The 13,197-nt window shown below is 35.7% G+C and overlaps 1 protein-coding gene across 2 annotated transcripts in view; it reads left to right on the top strand.

Moving 5' to 3' along the window:
- LOC143172382 (secretory carrier-associated membrane protein 1) overlaps positions 1-12,711 on the top strand; it is a 47,880-nt gene extending 35,169 nt beyond the window's left edge. For both annotated transcript variants that reach the window (XM_076361781.1, XM_076361780.1), the window contains exons 6-9: positions 3,415-3,574; positions 5,285-5,386; positions 7,268-7,385; positions 9,713-12,711. In XM_076361781.1, the coding sequence (XP_076217896.1) occupies positions 3,415-3,574; positions 5,285-5,386; positions 7,268-7,385; positions 9,713-9,877 (545 nt within the window). In that variant the 3' untranslated portion in view covers positions 9,878-12,711. The remainder of the gene's footprint in view (positions 1-3,414; positions 3,575-5,284; positions 5,387-7,267; positions 7,386-9,712) is intronic.
- Positions 12,712-13,197: the final 486 nt, after the last annotated feature.

The following is a 13,197-nucleotide window of genomic DNA, read 5'->3' as shown; positions in this document are numbered from 1 at the left end:
TTAGAGGTTTTCAAAGACCAAAGACTTAAACTGTAGGTTCTGATCGAAAAATAATACCCTAAAGTGCCAACTTTATGGTATTTTTTCTGTTTAGGAGAGGTTCATCTCATCCATCCTTCTGTCTGAGGATATGATCAACAGTACATATATCAGTCTGTGTTGATGTTTGTTCTGCCTGTTCCTGAGAACCTCCAAGGATGGACACTTCATAAACTCCCTCCAAGCCTGTTCTAGGGTGTTGCTGTCTTTTATCATTAGAAGATGTTTCCCAGTATATAATTTAATTCTCCCTTCCTGTGTTTGATCTTCCCTGTTCTGTCCACTGTTATGGAGAACACATTTATCCCCATTAGTCATCTCCTTTTGGCTAAATTAGCATAGTTTACTCAGCCTTTGTTTGTAGATTACGTATATGATTGTTTGGTGGCTGTCTTACAGATTCGCTGCTTGGTCCACTCTGTATTATTAGGGTTTTTTTAGTGTGTAGCATCAAGAATTTTACAATGTGGACTGTGTCCAATATTTTAGCTGAAGTCCTAATGTACTGTGTAGAGAAAAAAACCCACGTTTTTGATAGCATGTGCTTGTGTTATGTGCTGATCTAAGCCTGTTTTAGAATATACTTTTTCCTATGGAAAATACTTCTGTTGTTTGTAGGCTGTGTTTGCACGTCTTACCCGCCCCCTCTCCAAAAAGAGCAGAACAGAAAAGGAACAAAAGCCTAAACTACATTTGAAGCCACTCTGTGCTCCAAGGTTGGATGTGATCAAAATTCACCAGCTTTGTCATCACTTGTCAGTTGCCTTGTGGCTTCAAAACCCTCTGTTTGTAGGCATCCCGTTCCCCTTGAGGCAGTCTATTACAGGGTGACAGTCCAGCTGATTCCTGGGAAGAAGCACATTCTTTTGTCATGTGTTCTAGTGAGGACTTTGGTTTCCCAAGAATACCCTCAATAAAACATTACTGAACTGAAACTTAATACAGGAATCTATTTTTATACAGTCCCAAATGGGACTGCAAAATAATCAATAATGTAGATGCCAAATAGCATCAGTGCAACTTGTGGTCTTTGTCTACAATTCACTTTCAAACAATAGTGGATGATAAAGTGTAGTTAATTAAGACAGGGAATGTATGTCTAAGTAGGATTCTTCTGTATAAGGAAGTTTACACTAATAAAAATGAAGTTGTGTCTGAATATTTACTATATTGTAATTCCCCATTGTTCACTCTTATTCTGGCATGAATGTCCTTTTTTTTTTTTTTTTTTAACCTCAACTGATTCCACAGCTAAACTAGGAGAAGGCTTCTTGAATCACTTCACACTGAGTACTGTATTGGTATAGCTGTGAAGTTATTGTCTTATAGACATTGTATGTTGCAGACTTCAGCCAAAGCCTTAGGTCATTTCAGCCCCCAGGTGGTCATTATCTTCTAATAACTTATATCATAATTTAATTTGAAGGGGCAAGTAGGTGGAAAGTACTTAAACCGTTACCCTGAACGTAAAAACACCTCTCTGTTCAAACAACAGCAAAGCTTATATCTAGGTCACTTAGTGAAGGTGTTGGCTCAAAGAACAAATATTTTTCTGTACCTTGCAGCAGGCAGAGAGAAGGGCGAGTGGAGCGAAGGCAGAATTGTCAGTGAGGTCCCATTTCTTCATCCATAGCTTGCTAATACTCTGTTTTTACAGCTGAGATTCTCCATGACGGTAGTGAAGTAGACCCCTATGTTGCTCGTTTTATTGTGCTAATAGGTATTAGTAGTGGGTGTGACGTTCCAACCCTCCTCTGCACTGATGGTATTTTTTTAAAACTTGTCCTGTTACCGTAATTGCAATTACAAAAAAAGTAGTAATTTCGGAAAGTTCAAACTCCACCAGAATGCGGATGTTTCTAGTAATCTAGGGGGTCTCCCTGTTTTCCAGTATTGACTAGAAAAAGAAGGAATACTCCTTAGTAAGCTTTCTCATATTTATCACAGGAAGGCAGGAATTTCGATTTGTATCCTTTGTTGTGCTTTATGAGGCATACACAGACAAATTCTGAAATTAGGTGCTTTGCTGACCTCCTGGAACAGTGCTAAGATGTGTAGATGCATTAAATGCTTTTTATTTAAAAGTACAAAGTTTTCTGTTTCTGGTGACTCTTAGAGGAAAATAGGATTTGTCCGAGGGAAATTTGAGTTTCATCAGCCTTTCATGCAATGATGTGGGCATTTTGCTTTAAGATTTTTTTCCCACTAAGTTGATTTAGGGCTTATTTAAGTACTCGTTAAAAGGGCAGCAAAGAGTTTGAGGAGTCTTTCTTTCAGAATCTTTATTATCTTGCCAGTTCTTCTGTTAACCTTACTCTCCAGAGTAACATTTTCATTTTTCAGAGAAAAATGTTTCTCTGAACTTAAATAAAAAATCATGGCTGCAAGGAGCAGCTTATGCACTCTCAATTACAAATACTCTACTTTATCCTGGTCCACAAGAACAGAAACTGTCCTCTGAGATAGCAAAATCACTCCTGAATCACTGGTTATTGCTGAACAAAGACAGAAATACATGTTCGTCTTTTAAGTCTGGCAGAACTAACTTCTGTGCCAGATAGCATGAAGGTAGTAGTTGTAATGTTTCTTAATACTGCTGTCTCTTTTTTGGTTCTAAGAACTAAATGTATTTGAAATAAACTGTGAAGTCATAATGCCAATGCATTTTCTTTAGTAGAAGTTCAATAGTTAACCTGTAACAAGGTCTGCAATGAGAAAATGCTGGTATTGAGTTAAGAACGGAGCACCAAAAAGGCAGATGTTTAAGACCAATGTTGTAAGAAATATTTGAATATGCAATATGTATTAAAGCATCTAGAACAGCTTCTTGCAGATCTTGTTTTACTGAGAAACAGTTTTACTAAGTGGGGTTTTTTTGCTTTATTACATGGAAGACAAAGAGCTTTTCATTGAAAGATTTCTTTGGAAATTTTTATTTTCAAATTAGAATGTGTGCAGTGCTAAATTTGTGATGCATTTTATATCATTTATAAGCTTTCTCTCAAAAAATATTCAGTAGTCTGTTAAATATCTGTATCCAGTTATTACTGTATTGCAGCTGTAGAAATATTTTTTCATCATTTTAAGTTTGAAAATGTTTTATTTTTATGACAGGATTTTTTCTTTCACCATATACCTGATAGTACTTGAGTTTTCATGTTTGGTACTTTCACTTGTGAATACAGGATTTACCTGAAAGTTAGAAAACTGTATAAAAATCAGCTTATTGCTGAGGGTATTGAGAGGGTGTTGATTTATTGTCAGCTTGCTGATGTTTTGTTTAAAAATGCTCAGTTTGGGTATTACTTTAACAGTTGCAATAATTTATTGTATAAACAAAACTTAATTAAGACTATTTTGCTTTTGCTTCTACAGTCCATACAGTGACACTGTTTCTTAATATCTTTGGATGTTTGGCCTGGTTTTACGTTGATGCTACGCGAGGGGTTGATTTTGGATTGAGTATTCTCTGGTTCTTGCTTTTTACCCCTTGTTCTTTTGTCTGCTGGTACAGACCACTTTATGGAGCTTTCAGGTAACAACTTCAGCTTGACTTAGGATGTTTAAAAACGTGTTGAAATGCATTAACATTACAGAGTTTGCTTGATTATCATTATGATAATCCGTTAATATGCTTTCATTAGAAACAAGTAGTATGTTTGCCAATAATTCAGTTGTTGTATTTGCAACATAGATGGCAATAGCTAGGAATATCATGGAATATCCTTTAAAGTATTTATAGCTTCTACCATTGACAAAATATTTGTAGGAAACTTTGTATTGGGCCGATAACAATTTTAAGCAAGATTCTCATTAAATCTCTATCCCTTCACACCAAGAATTTGAGTAGGTTAATAGTTAAGAGTGTCTCAGATGTTTGGCTTCCTGAATGAACTTCATAAAACTCTACACTTAAAAATACCATATTTTTAAGTGACCTACAGTGTCTGTAATTGAAGTAGACTGAGATTCTTAAGAATGAGTAGAGCAGGTATATAGTAATCAAACTCTAGTATTTTTCCTAGCTTTTAGCAATCTTTGCAGACCTCACAAGCGTGAGGTATGGTAGCTTTGTGTTTAAGAATAGAATGGTTGGTTTTCATGCAAAACTGAACTTTTTTTTCTGGTGAAAATCAGCATGTAGAGATTCTAAATCCTGTACTCTTACAGTATTTCTTGGGGAATTTTTTTTTACATTGAAGTGATTCAGGATATTCTCAGTTAAAATGCACTAATTCTTGTGGAGAAAGATTGATGGCCAGAAATTGCAGTTAAGTGTAACCTTTAGACTAAATGAGATGTTTCTTTTTGATAACCAAGGAGGCATTGCTCTACCCACACATCTTTGAGGAATCATATAGTTTAACTTGCATTTGCTCTTTAGTAAAGCCATAGCTTTTCTTAGTGAATATTGGTTGTTTGGAAAAGGAAGACTACTACTTGCATATTCAACTTTCAGTCAGTTGCTCATCTGAAAATGAAATAGTTATTGAACTGAACTGGTTGAATAAATAGAAATTAACAAACTCCCTTCTGCAGGAAGAGCTATTAACAGCAAAATCTGGTTCTGTGACTTAACTAAGTGATTTCTACTTTCTTTAGAACTCTGGTAGCAAGCATATCATATCATTAGTTTTGATAGTAGTAAGTAGAGGTCTTTGAGATTTTGCCTGTACATTTATATTTGGGTTTTGGGTTTTTTTTTTTACTTTCAGTCTTTGTCAGGCTGGCATTTTAGTAATTTAAACAGCAAACCTATTTTGTATATTTTGCTTTTAAGCAACAGCTGCTTCAGTATTCTGGTCTGCACTATGTTTCAGTAATTTCGTATTAGATTTTACTTCCTTTTACAAGTAAAATATTTTCTTCCCATCCTGCCAGCACTGTGAACTTCAGTCTGAAAGTGGCACAGAATTCTGTTCTTCATGCATTGTAGCAAAACTTACATATTTAGTCTAAGAGGCCCTGCTGTGTGCTGAACAGAACACTAGGGAATAGTATCTTGCTGCTATTCTCACCTCTGTTAGAGGTGCAGGTGGCAAAAATATTAAAGAAGAAGGAGCAGCTCTTGTAAATAAACAGTCTATGAAACCACAGAATTACTGATACTTCAAGTCACTGTCAATAAATGAAAGCACTTTTCCTGTAGTTAATGCAGAAAAAATTTTTAGATCAGTACCCTAGAGTATTTGCAAAAAGTCATTAATATCCTGGCTGCTTTAATCTTTTTTCCCCCCTCTTTCAGGAGTGACAGTTCATTCAGGTTCTTTGTGTTCTTCTTTGTATATATCTGTCAGTTTGCTGTACATGTACTTCAAGCTGCAGGATTTCAAAGGTGGGGAAACTGGTGAGTATTCTGTTTGCTGTAGCATTGTACTGTCTGTAAGACAAACACTCATATTTGGTAAAGTCACTGCAATTCAGTCTGTGTGGTTTTTTTTTTTAAAAAAAAAAATCTTGTGTTCACTGGAATTGTTACATTTAGCACTCAAAAAAAGCATTTTTGGAGTGCTCTTAACTAGGAAAAGTGGGTGAAACATCCCAAGAGTGTGACGTACTTCTGTTATTAGGCTGGACAAAATCTTATCCTTCAGTGTAAACCACTTTGAACTATTCTTTTATACATGACCTCCTCTATTTTGGTGGTGTGTAGAGATGTTATTTGTGCTATATTTAAGATAAAGACATAAGCAAAACTTAGAGAAAATGAAAATAATTTAGATAGTAATAATATAGTGCATATTATTTTGTATCATTAGTTATTTCTAGTTATATTAATATACTTACTACTTATTAAGGAAATTTATGGCTAAAATTTGAAGAATGAGTCAACAATGTATTCGGGTGAATGTAGTGGTGTATCTTTGATATTATTTGAAAAGCTCATTCGTCTGATTCAGCTCCTTATTCTGTAATAGTTGATTTTTCTTTTTGATGCTTGTAAGTATATAAGCTTTTACATGAAGCTTTCCTGCATATTATCTTTTATTTGAGTCTTCGAGGTCTAATATTTAGATTTTACAAGGAAAAGCTATTGGGAATCAGTCACAATCCTTGGAAAAAAGCCCAACAAACTTGAATTAACTAAAAGCATGGTTGTAGTAGCCAGCTGGTAGCATGGAGAGCTATGACTGGCAGTACTCTAGCTGGGTAATGACACTTCTCTGTATCAGTGCTTTTTGCTGCTAACCTCCAAACATAGGCAGATAAAACAGCATTGCTTTAGAACTGTAGTGTAAGGAAAGATCCTGTTTTGTTATTTTTGTTCTCAAATCTGCTGTTTTGCTTTTTCATAGATACATTGATCGACATTAACAAAATAAAAAAGTATTTTAGAGGGCCAACTCTCCAAGTATGTGGATTGTGCTTTTAAGGATACTTAGGGAGGGGGTGTGAAAAGTAGCCAGATCATCAGAAAATGCTAATTACAGTTTGGATTTTGGAGTTTTGTGGTAGAGTCCAGTTGGACATAGGGGATATCAAAGCAATTTGAAACAGGTAGAGGAAAGTTTTAAGGCTGTTTGAGTTTACAGAAATTTTCTGCTTTTTTTTCTGTGGAAGAATCTTTTCTCTCTTAATGTCTTATTTTTCTTAAGGCAACCTGCTTTTTGTGGTTTCAAGTTTGATACTGTATTTTTCTGTTGGTGTTTCAATTTTGCAGAATGGGGAAGTGTTTGAAGTAGATACTGATATAGTAATCTTTTCTATTAGTTAATCTGATCCTGTCTACTTCAAAAAATTTTCATATTAACCTCAATTGAGAAAGCATCACTGTGTGGATACAATTAAGTGAGTCTTCCCACATAGAAGCCCTGTGTGTGTGGCATGTTTTTGTTTTATATTTAAAGAAGTTAGAAGCTATCTTTTTAGGGACATTTTTTCTTCCACGAAATCATGTAGTCTTAAATCAGTTTGAAATGACAGTATGACAAAAAAACCCCAAAAAGTTGATGAGCAGCTCTCTAATTTCACAGTTCTGCTCAAGGATAATCATCTTTACAATTTTTCTTATAGTTTCAGTGCATGCATTGGGAAAAATGGAAACTAAGCTCTAAAAGCTTGTTAGAGAACCGAAATACGCTTATGTAAAATTCCTATGACTTTTTCTTCAAAAATACCCAAAGTTGATCAGAACCAGGAAGTTATAAAGCTTCCCTTGATATGGATACCTGTGGTTGAATGGTTCATGTGCTGTGCTAGTAAAGTTTGTCCTTTCTTTTTCCTCCAGTGGGTGGATTTCATCTCTTACTGGTCTTAATAAGAGTATTCCTGTTGGCATTATGATGATAATCATAGCTGCACTTTTCACAGCATCTGCTGTTATCTCATTAGTTATGTTTAAAAAGGTAAGTTACATATTATTCCCCTCTTCTGTTTCCTATGTTTGATCTGCATTTTGCTTTTCTGCTTGAGAGAGGTACTCTCGCACAAAGTAATGGGGATTAAATGATATTCTTGGGGTGTGCCTTACCTATAAACAACTGTACTTTTTTGCTTATGCTGTTGTGGAGTTATGAAATGCTGTTTGTACAATGCACATATTTTCTGCAAACTAAAATGGGGAAAGATAGCTCTGAATAAGAGAAATTGGGAGGTAAGGCCACAATGAAAGGGTAGGTGCATGCACTGGACACTATGATTATACCTGTAGATGCCACGTTGTAATTTTCAAATCTGTGGTGATTCGTCAGGCTGAGTGAAGTGTGATTCAAACAACTGCTAAGTTTCAGCTCTTACCAAAATCATTCCCATTGAAATCAACAGAAGAGCGAGATGCCTGGCACCTGGGAAAAGGATTTTTATTTCTCTGCTTCTATTATTTTAACATTTTTTGTCAATTAATGATCGTGTAGCATGAAAGCTCAAAGAAAGATGCTTTTTTTCCCTTGGTTCCTTTTTGTGAATTTCCATCCAGAAGACTTAAGTTTAGATACTAATGTCCTACTAAGTTTTTGGTGGTGTTTAGATAAAATGTAACTGAGAATTCTGACGATGATGTGCTGGCAATTCTAATAATTCAGCCTCAGTAATAGTTACGCTTAAAGATTTTCACATACCCAAACTCTTCTGGCCTATTTACAGTAAGCTAGAAATTTTAAGTGTTGCCTGGAGATGTCCCTTCTCCTTATTTGTTTTCTGCATAAATACTCAGGTACAGGAGAAAGAAATAAGCAAGAAAAATGTACGGTGGAGCATTTTTTTTACACTCTTCCTGCCATATGCATCTGGATTCTTTTCAAAAACCTGCACACTCACATGTGACTTGGTGTATCTTTATGGATGAGAAATAGTCACATTTATAACAAAGAAAAAAGTTACAACATTAATCTTCCTGCTACAATTGAACGAAAATGTCTTTGCAATATTATTTGACAGCTTTATCGTGACTTGATTGAATATGAGTCAGAAACAGCATTTTAATTTTAATACTCAGGTAATTGGTAGTTCCTCAGGATTTGTTTTTTTGTTGTACTAGAGATTATACACCATATTGTTTAGAGTGTTTGTAAGTCATATTGTTTAATACCTCTGCTTATTATGCAGAGCTATTGGTTATCACACTAGTTTAGCAGATAGATATCTGCATTATTAGAGTATTTTATACTTTTTAATATTCAGTCATAGCTTAGCTTGTTCTTGTAACCATATCAATGAAGGAAATTAAAATGTTTCTAAATGTTTCCTGCTGTTTTTTTTAACATGCACACTTACTAACTCTTTTAATGAGTACACAAGTTGTATACAAATTGAGACAGAAGATACCTGTCAGTAGATGGTGCAGCCCCCCCCTGCAGCTGGAGCCGCGCCCTTTACCCTCCAGCTCTGGAGCCTTCAGCATAAGAAGGACACGGACCTGTTGGAGCAGGTCCAGAGAAGGGCCACGAAAATGATCTGGGGGCTGGAACACCTCTCCTGTGAAGAAAGGCTGAGAGAGTTGGGGTTGTTCAGCCTAGAGAAGAGAAGGCTTTGGGGAGACCTAATGGCAGCCTATCAGTACTTAAAGGGGGCTTATAAAAAAGATGGCGGCAAACTTTTTAGCAGGGCCTGTTGCGACAGGACAAGGGGGAATGGCTTTAAAGTAAAGGGCAGTAGATTTAGATGAGATATAAGGAAGAAATTTTTTACGCTGAGGGTAGTGAAACACTGGCACAGGTTGCCCAGAGAGGTGGTGGATGCCCCATCCCTGGAAACATTCAAGGTCAGGTTGGACAAGGCTCTGGGCAACCTGATTTAGTTGAAGATGTCCCTGCCCATGGCAGGGGGGTTGGACTCGATGACCTTTAAAGGTCCCTTCCAGCCCAAACCATTCTATGATATTTTTGCAAGCTATGAGCCCTGCGTTATGCTAAGGATGCAGCCTGTTTGGTATTTAAATACGTTATTTCAGACAGTAGATACCACACACATTTTAGTAAAGACCTATGAGACCCCTCTGAACTTGCAAAAAGTTACAGGTATTCCTACAGTCAAACCGTGTGTGCAGCAGGGCAATCAAAAGTTGTAGGATTTGTGGAAAAAAAGTCTGTTTACTCATTTCTGTATCCTCCCAAACACATGAGCAAACCAGATTTCCCCACCACACAGCTCTGCTTTGTGTTTGAGACTTTGCTATTAGTCTACTAAGAAATGGAAGGCTCAGCACCATTTTTTCACTGCTTTTCCACCTCCCTAGGTGCACGGTCTCTATCGCACGACTGGTGCTAGTTTTGAGAAGGCACAGCAGGAGTTCGCAACAGGAGTGATGTCCAACAAAACTGTACAAACTGCTGCAGCCAGCGCCGCATCAACAGCAGCAACCAGTGCAGCCCAAAATGCGTTCAAGGGTAACCGAATGTAGGGAAACATAAAAAGTCATCACGGTTCTCTTCGACTGTACTTTATTTTCCAGTCACTTACCATGTTCCCTAAAAGCCTAGATCAAAATTCACACAGCATGTTTGTCTTTTCTGCAGCTGTGTATGGGTAAAATGGGAAATGCTTGGTTTATTTTATTGTAAATTTATTTATTTTAAAAAGATAACCATTCTTTGCCCTTCTTTAAGATGTTGCATTCTAGAATATAAAGCAACATAAGATACTCCATATCTTATGGAGGATAAATAATTTCAACAGTTGGCCTGAGAATAAGTTGTGGTATATAATGATCAAATAAATGTATTAATAATTTGGAAGGGTTTTTAGTGGTTCACTCCAGTGTTTTTTTTAACTTCAGATCAATTATTTTTCTTCCCAAGAACTTTTTTCCCCTATTTCTACTAAAAGAAATGGGGTAGACTGAGAGATGTAGAAAGTTAGGTTTGGCTACTGCTTTTGCAATTTCAGCAGCTGCTGGAGGACAAATACAAGTAGGGTAGATACAAATTCTTTTCTTGGTTTTTTTTTTTTTTAGGATAAGTCTTTTGATATAAACCTGTAAGTTTGCATGAATACTGTTGAGTTATCTGATCTTGTTTAAATAGTGTTTTGGTCCAGAATTCACCTGCGCCACTTTATAATTACAGCATTTGTTTGTATCTATTTTCACAGAGTATTCTCTACCTGTGAGAAATTACTATGGTGCATAAACATTCTCTGTAATAGAATGTGTAATGCAGTGTACAGTTTAAGGAAGTTAACTGATGGTTTCAATCACAGAGCTAAATGATTATATATTTGCTATTTTTAATTTCAGTATTCATGTCTTCCGGTAATAATTTTGCTGGAAAAGAAACCAATGCTGACCTTTAGAACACTAGTTTCTTGCCCCCTTCTACATGCAGTGGTATTTTTGTTGTATTTGGGATTTTTGGGGTTGTTTGGTTTTTTTTTTTTTTAAGTGTAGATTTAACAGTGGTACTAAATCTCTAGCCTAGTCAGTCACTCTGTTTACTGCTTGTCCAAAAACCTAAATACACAGTATTTAATTTTGTAACAGGAATACTGTCTAAAACCAAGCTTTTTAAGCAATGGCATTTGACAGATACTTGAATTCATTTTAACGTGAACTCAGCCATCTTTGTAATGTGATTTAAGCTGGGGGGGAAAAGCTTTTAAACTATTTTGAGTTGGAAAAGTGAGAAATCTTCATCTTTAACAAAGTTAAAATTTAACTCATTGAACTGGAGGCCTAAGAGGTTAAACTGGTGCTGTGGAACTGAACAATCCATAATGGTACATACCATCATAATATTCTAGAATATAATCAGGTCTTAGTATAACGTCATGTTTCTCTCCTTTGAAGACTATGTATATTCTTGGATTGCCTCATGAGTCTTATGCACAACACTTGGGCTGTGTTTTCAAACTCTGTTTTAGAAAATGAAAACAGGAAGGACCACATCCTGCAACCTGTGTAAGTATAATCTGTGGCTGAAATGAATTCAGCTCTTAAGGTGAATCACCTGTAGTAAGACAGCATAAAATTCTGAGGCCCCTCCATGTTCTGAATGTGGACTGACTTCCATAGATTCTTTTTCGTTACACTGTATTCATAATAACAGAAGAGCACTGCAAAAAATAAAACCCCTAGCTTAATCCCTGGATCAGTATTGTGCAGTAGCGTGATGTCCCTATTAGTCTCCTTTCTTTTACTAATTTCTTTAAATCCAACTTGAATTTGGATAAATGCCGTAGTTTCACCTATGCTGAAGTTCATATTAATGAATACACTTGCTTCTAAATGTTCTCTGCATTATGAAGTTAAAAGCAATTTAAATATTCTGTGTAATAGGGGCTCTAAAATTTCATACTAGTGGACATGCTAGCATTGAACTTAAATTTGTGTGGAATGTTATTAAAAGCTTTCCAGATAAAAGCCACCATTTTCTGGTGAGATCAGGCATCATCCTTCTAGCAGCTGTATATCAAGAGTGTTCTTTTCATAATCTTTTAAATTTAAAACTTGAGAGTTGTATCTAGGAACTCTACTGTGGATTACTTTTAAATCAAAATTTAAGCGATTCTCTTGGTATCTCTTGGATAGGAATCCCAGGGACATCATCCTTGCAATTTAACTTCAGTTGAAGATTGCATAATAACATACATTACCAGAATATATTATGGAAAAAAACATTATGAATAAAACCTGAATTTGGCAGGTAGATTTTTTTCCCCAAATATTTAAAGGCTCGTTGAGAAAACATATTCAATGTTCTATGTATAGGGAGCATTGATTTGTAATGTCATGGGTTGAATGTGTGGATTTAAACCTCCTAAGTGAAATTCAAGGTTCAGTTACACGTGGATTGTTTAAACCAGAAATCTCTGACACTTTGCAGCCCAAAAGGGAGGGAGAAGTTTGAGTTTAGCTTTGACAACAGAAGGCTGATATTTGTTAAAATATTTTGTACCTAATGAAAACTAGATTTTACAGTCTGTTATTAATTAATCAGAGTATTGCGCCCACTTAAGTTGTCATTTTGTAGTATTGTGGCAAATTGAGTACAAAGTATGAAGTTTAAACACTGGAATGTCAGTAGTCATTGATCTGTAATTTAGGAGTTGGTTTTATTTATCTGAGGGATGTTTGTATATTTTGTAAATTACTAACAATGCTCTGCCATCCTGGTGAATGTCATGGTTCTGTACAAATGCACTTCTGTCCCTCTGTTGCATGTCTGAGTAGTTCAGAAGTTTTGTATATTTATTGTATTAACACAGTGTCATAGAATAAAAAAAGACTTTTTTCCTGGGTGTTTGCTCTGTATAGTTTTGACCAATATAAGGATTTTTCTTCTAAAGGTCAGGATAACGTGCAGGGCAGATGATCTGTGTAAGTGTCTCACTTGGTTTTTATAATTCTGTATATAAATGCTGTAATTCTGCTGAAATGGGGAAGCAAAATGTCCACTGTCAAAACAATACATTAGGGTATCGAGAATTAATCTACTCAGCTGTTAACGAAGAAAATTCTTAAACCCTTGCAGCTCAATTTTCTTGTGCTGTAAACTCACAAGGGTTAAAATCTAAACATGTCCTGTCATTACTGAATGAAATTCTACAGGTATTAAGTGAATCCTCAATCACTATTGAAAGTAAAATGAAGTTGCTGAAAACAGCATTGCTTTGGTATTGTTTATTTTCCTAATTTCTGCCTATGAATTGATGTTTCTGTATCACTGCTGTGTCTTGCTTTTTCTTTTTTTTTTAGGCACTATCACAGTCTGATTTATTTTTTTT

Source organism: Aptenodytes patagonicus, chromosome Z (genome assembly GCF_965638725.1).
Source record: "Aptenodytes patagonicus chromosome Z, bAptPat1.pri.cur, whole genome shotgun sequence".
Classification (NCBI taxonomy): domain Eukaryota; kingdom Metazoa; phylum Chordata; class Aves; order Sphenisciformes; family Spheniscidae; genus Aptenodytes; species Aptenodytes patagonicus.
Note: the sequence above shows the minus strand (reverse complement) of the source record. Positions and strands in the feature narration are given on the sequence as shown.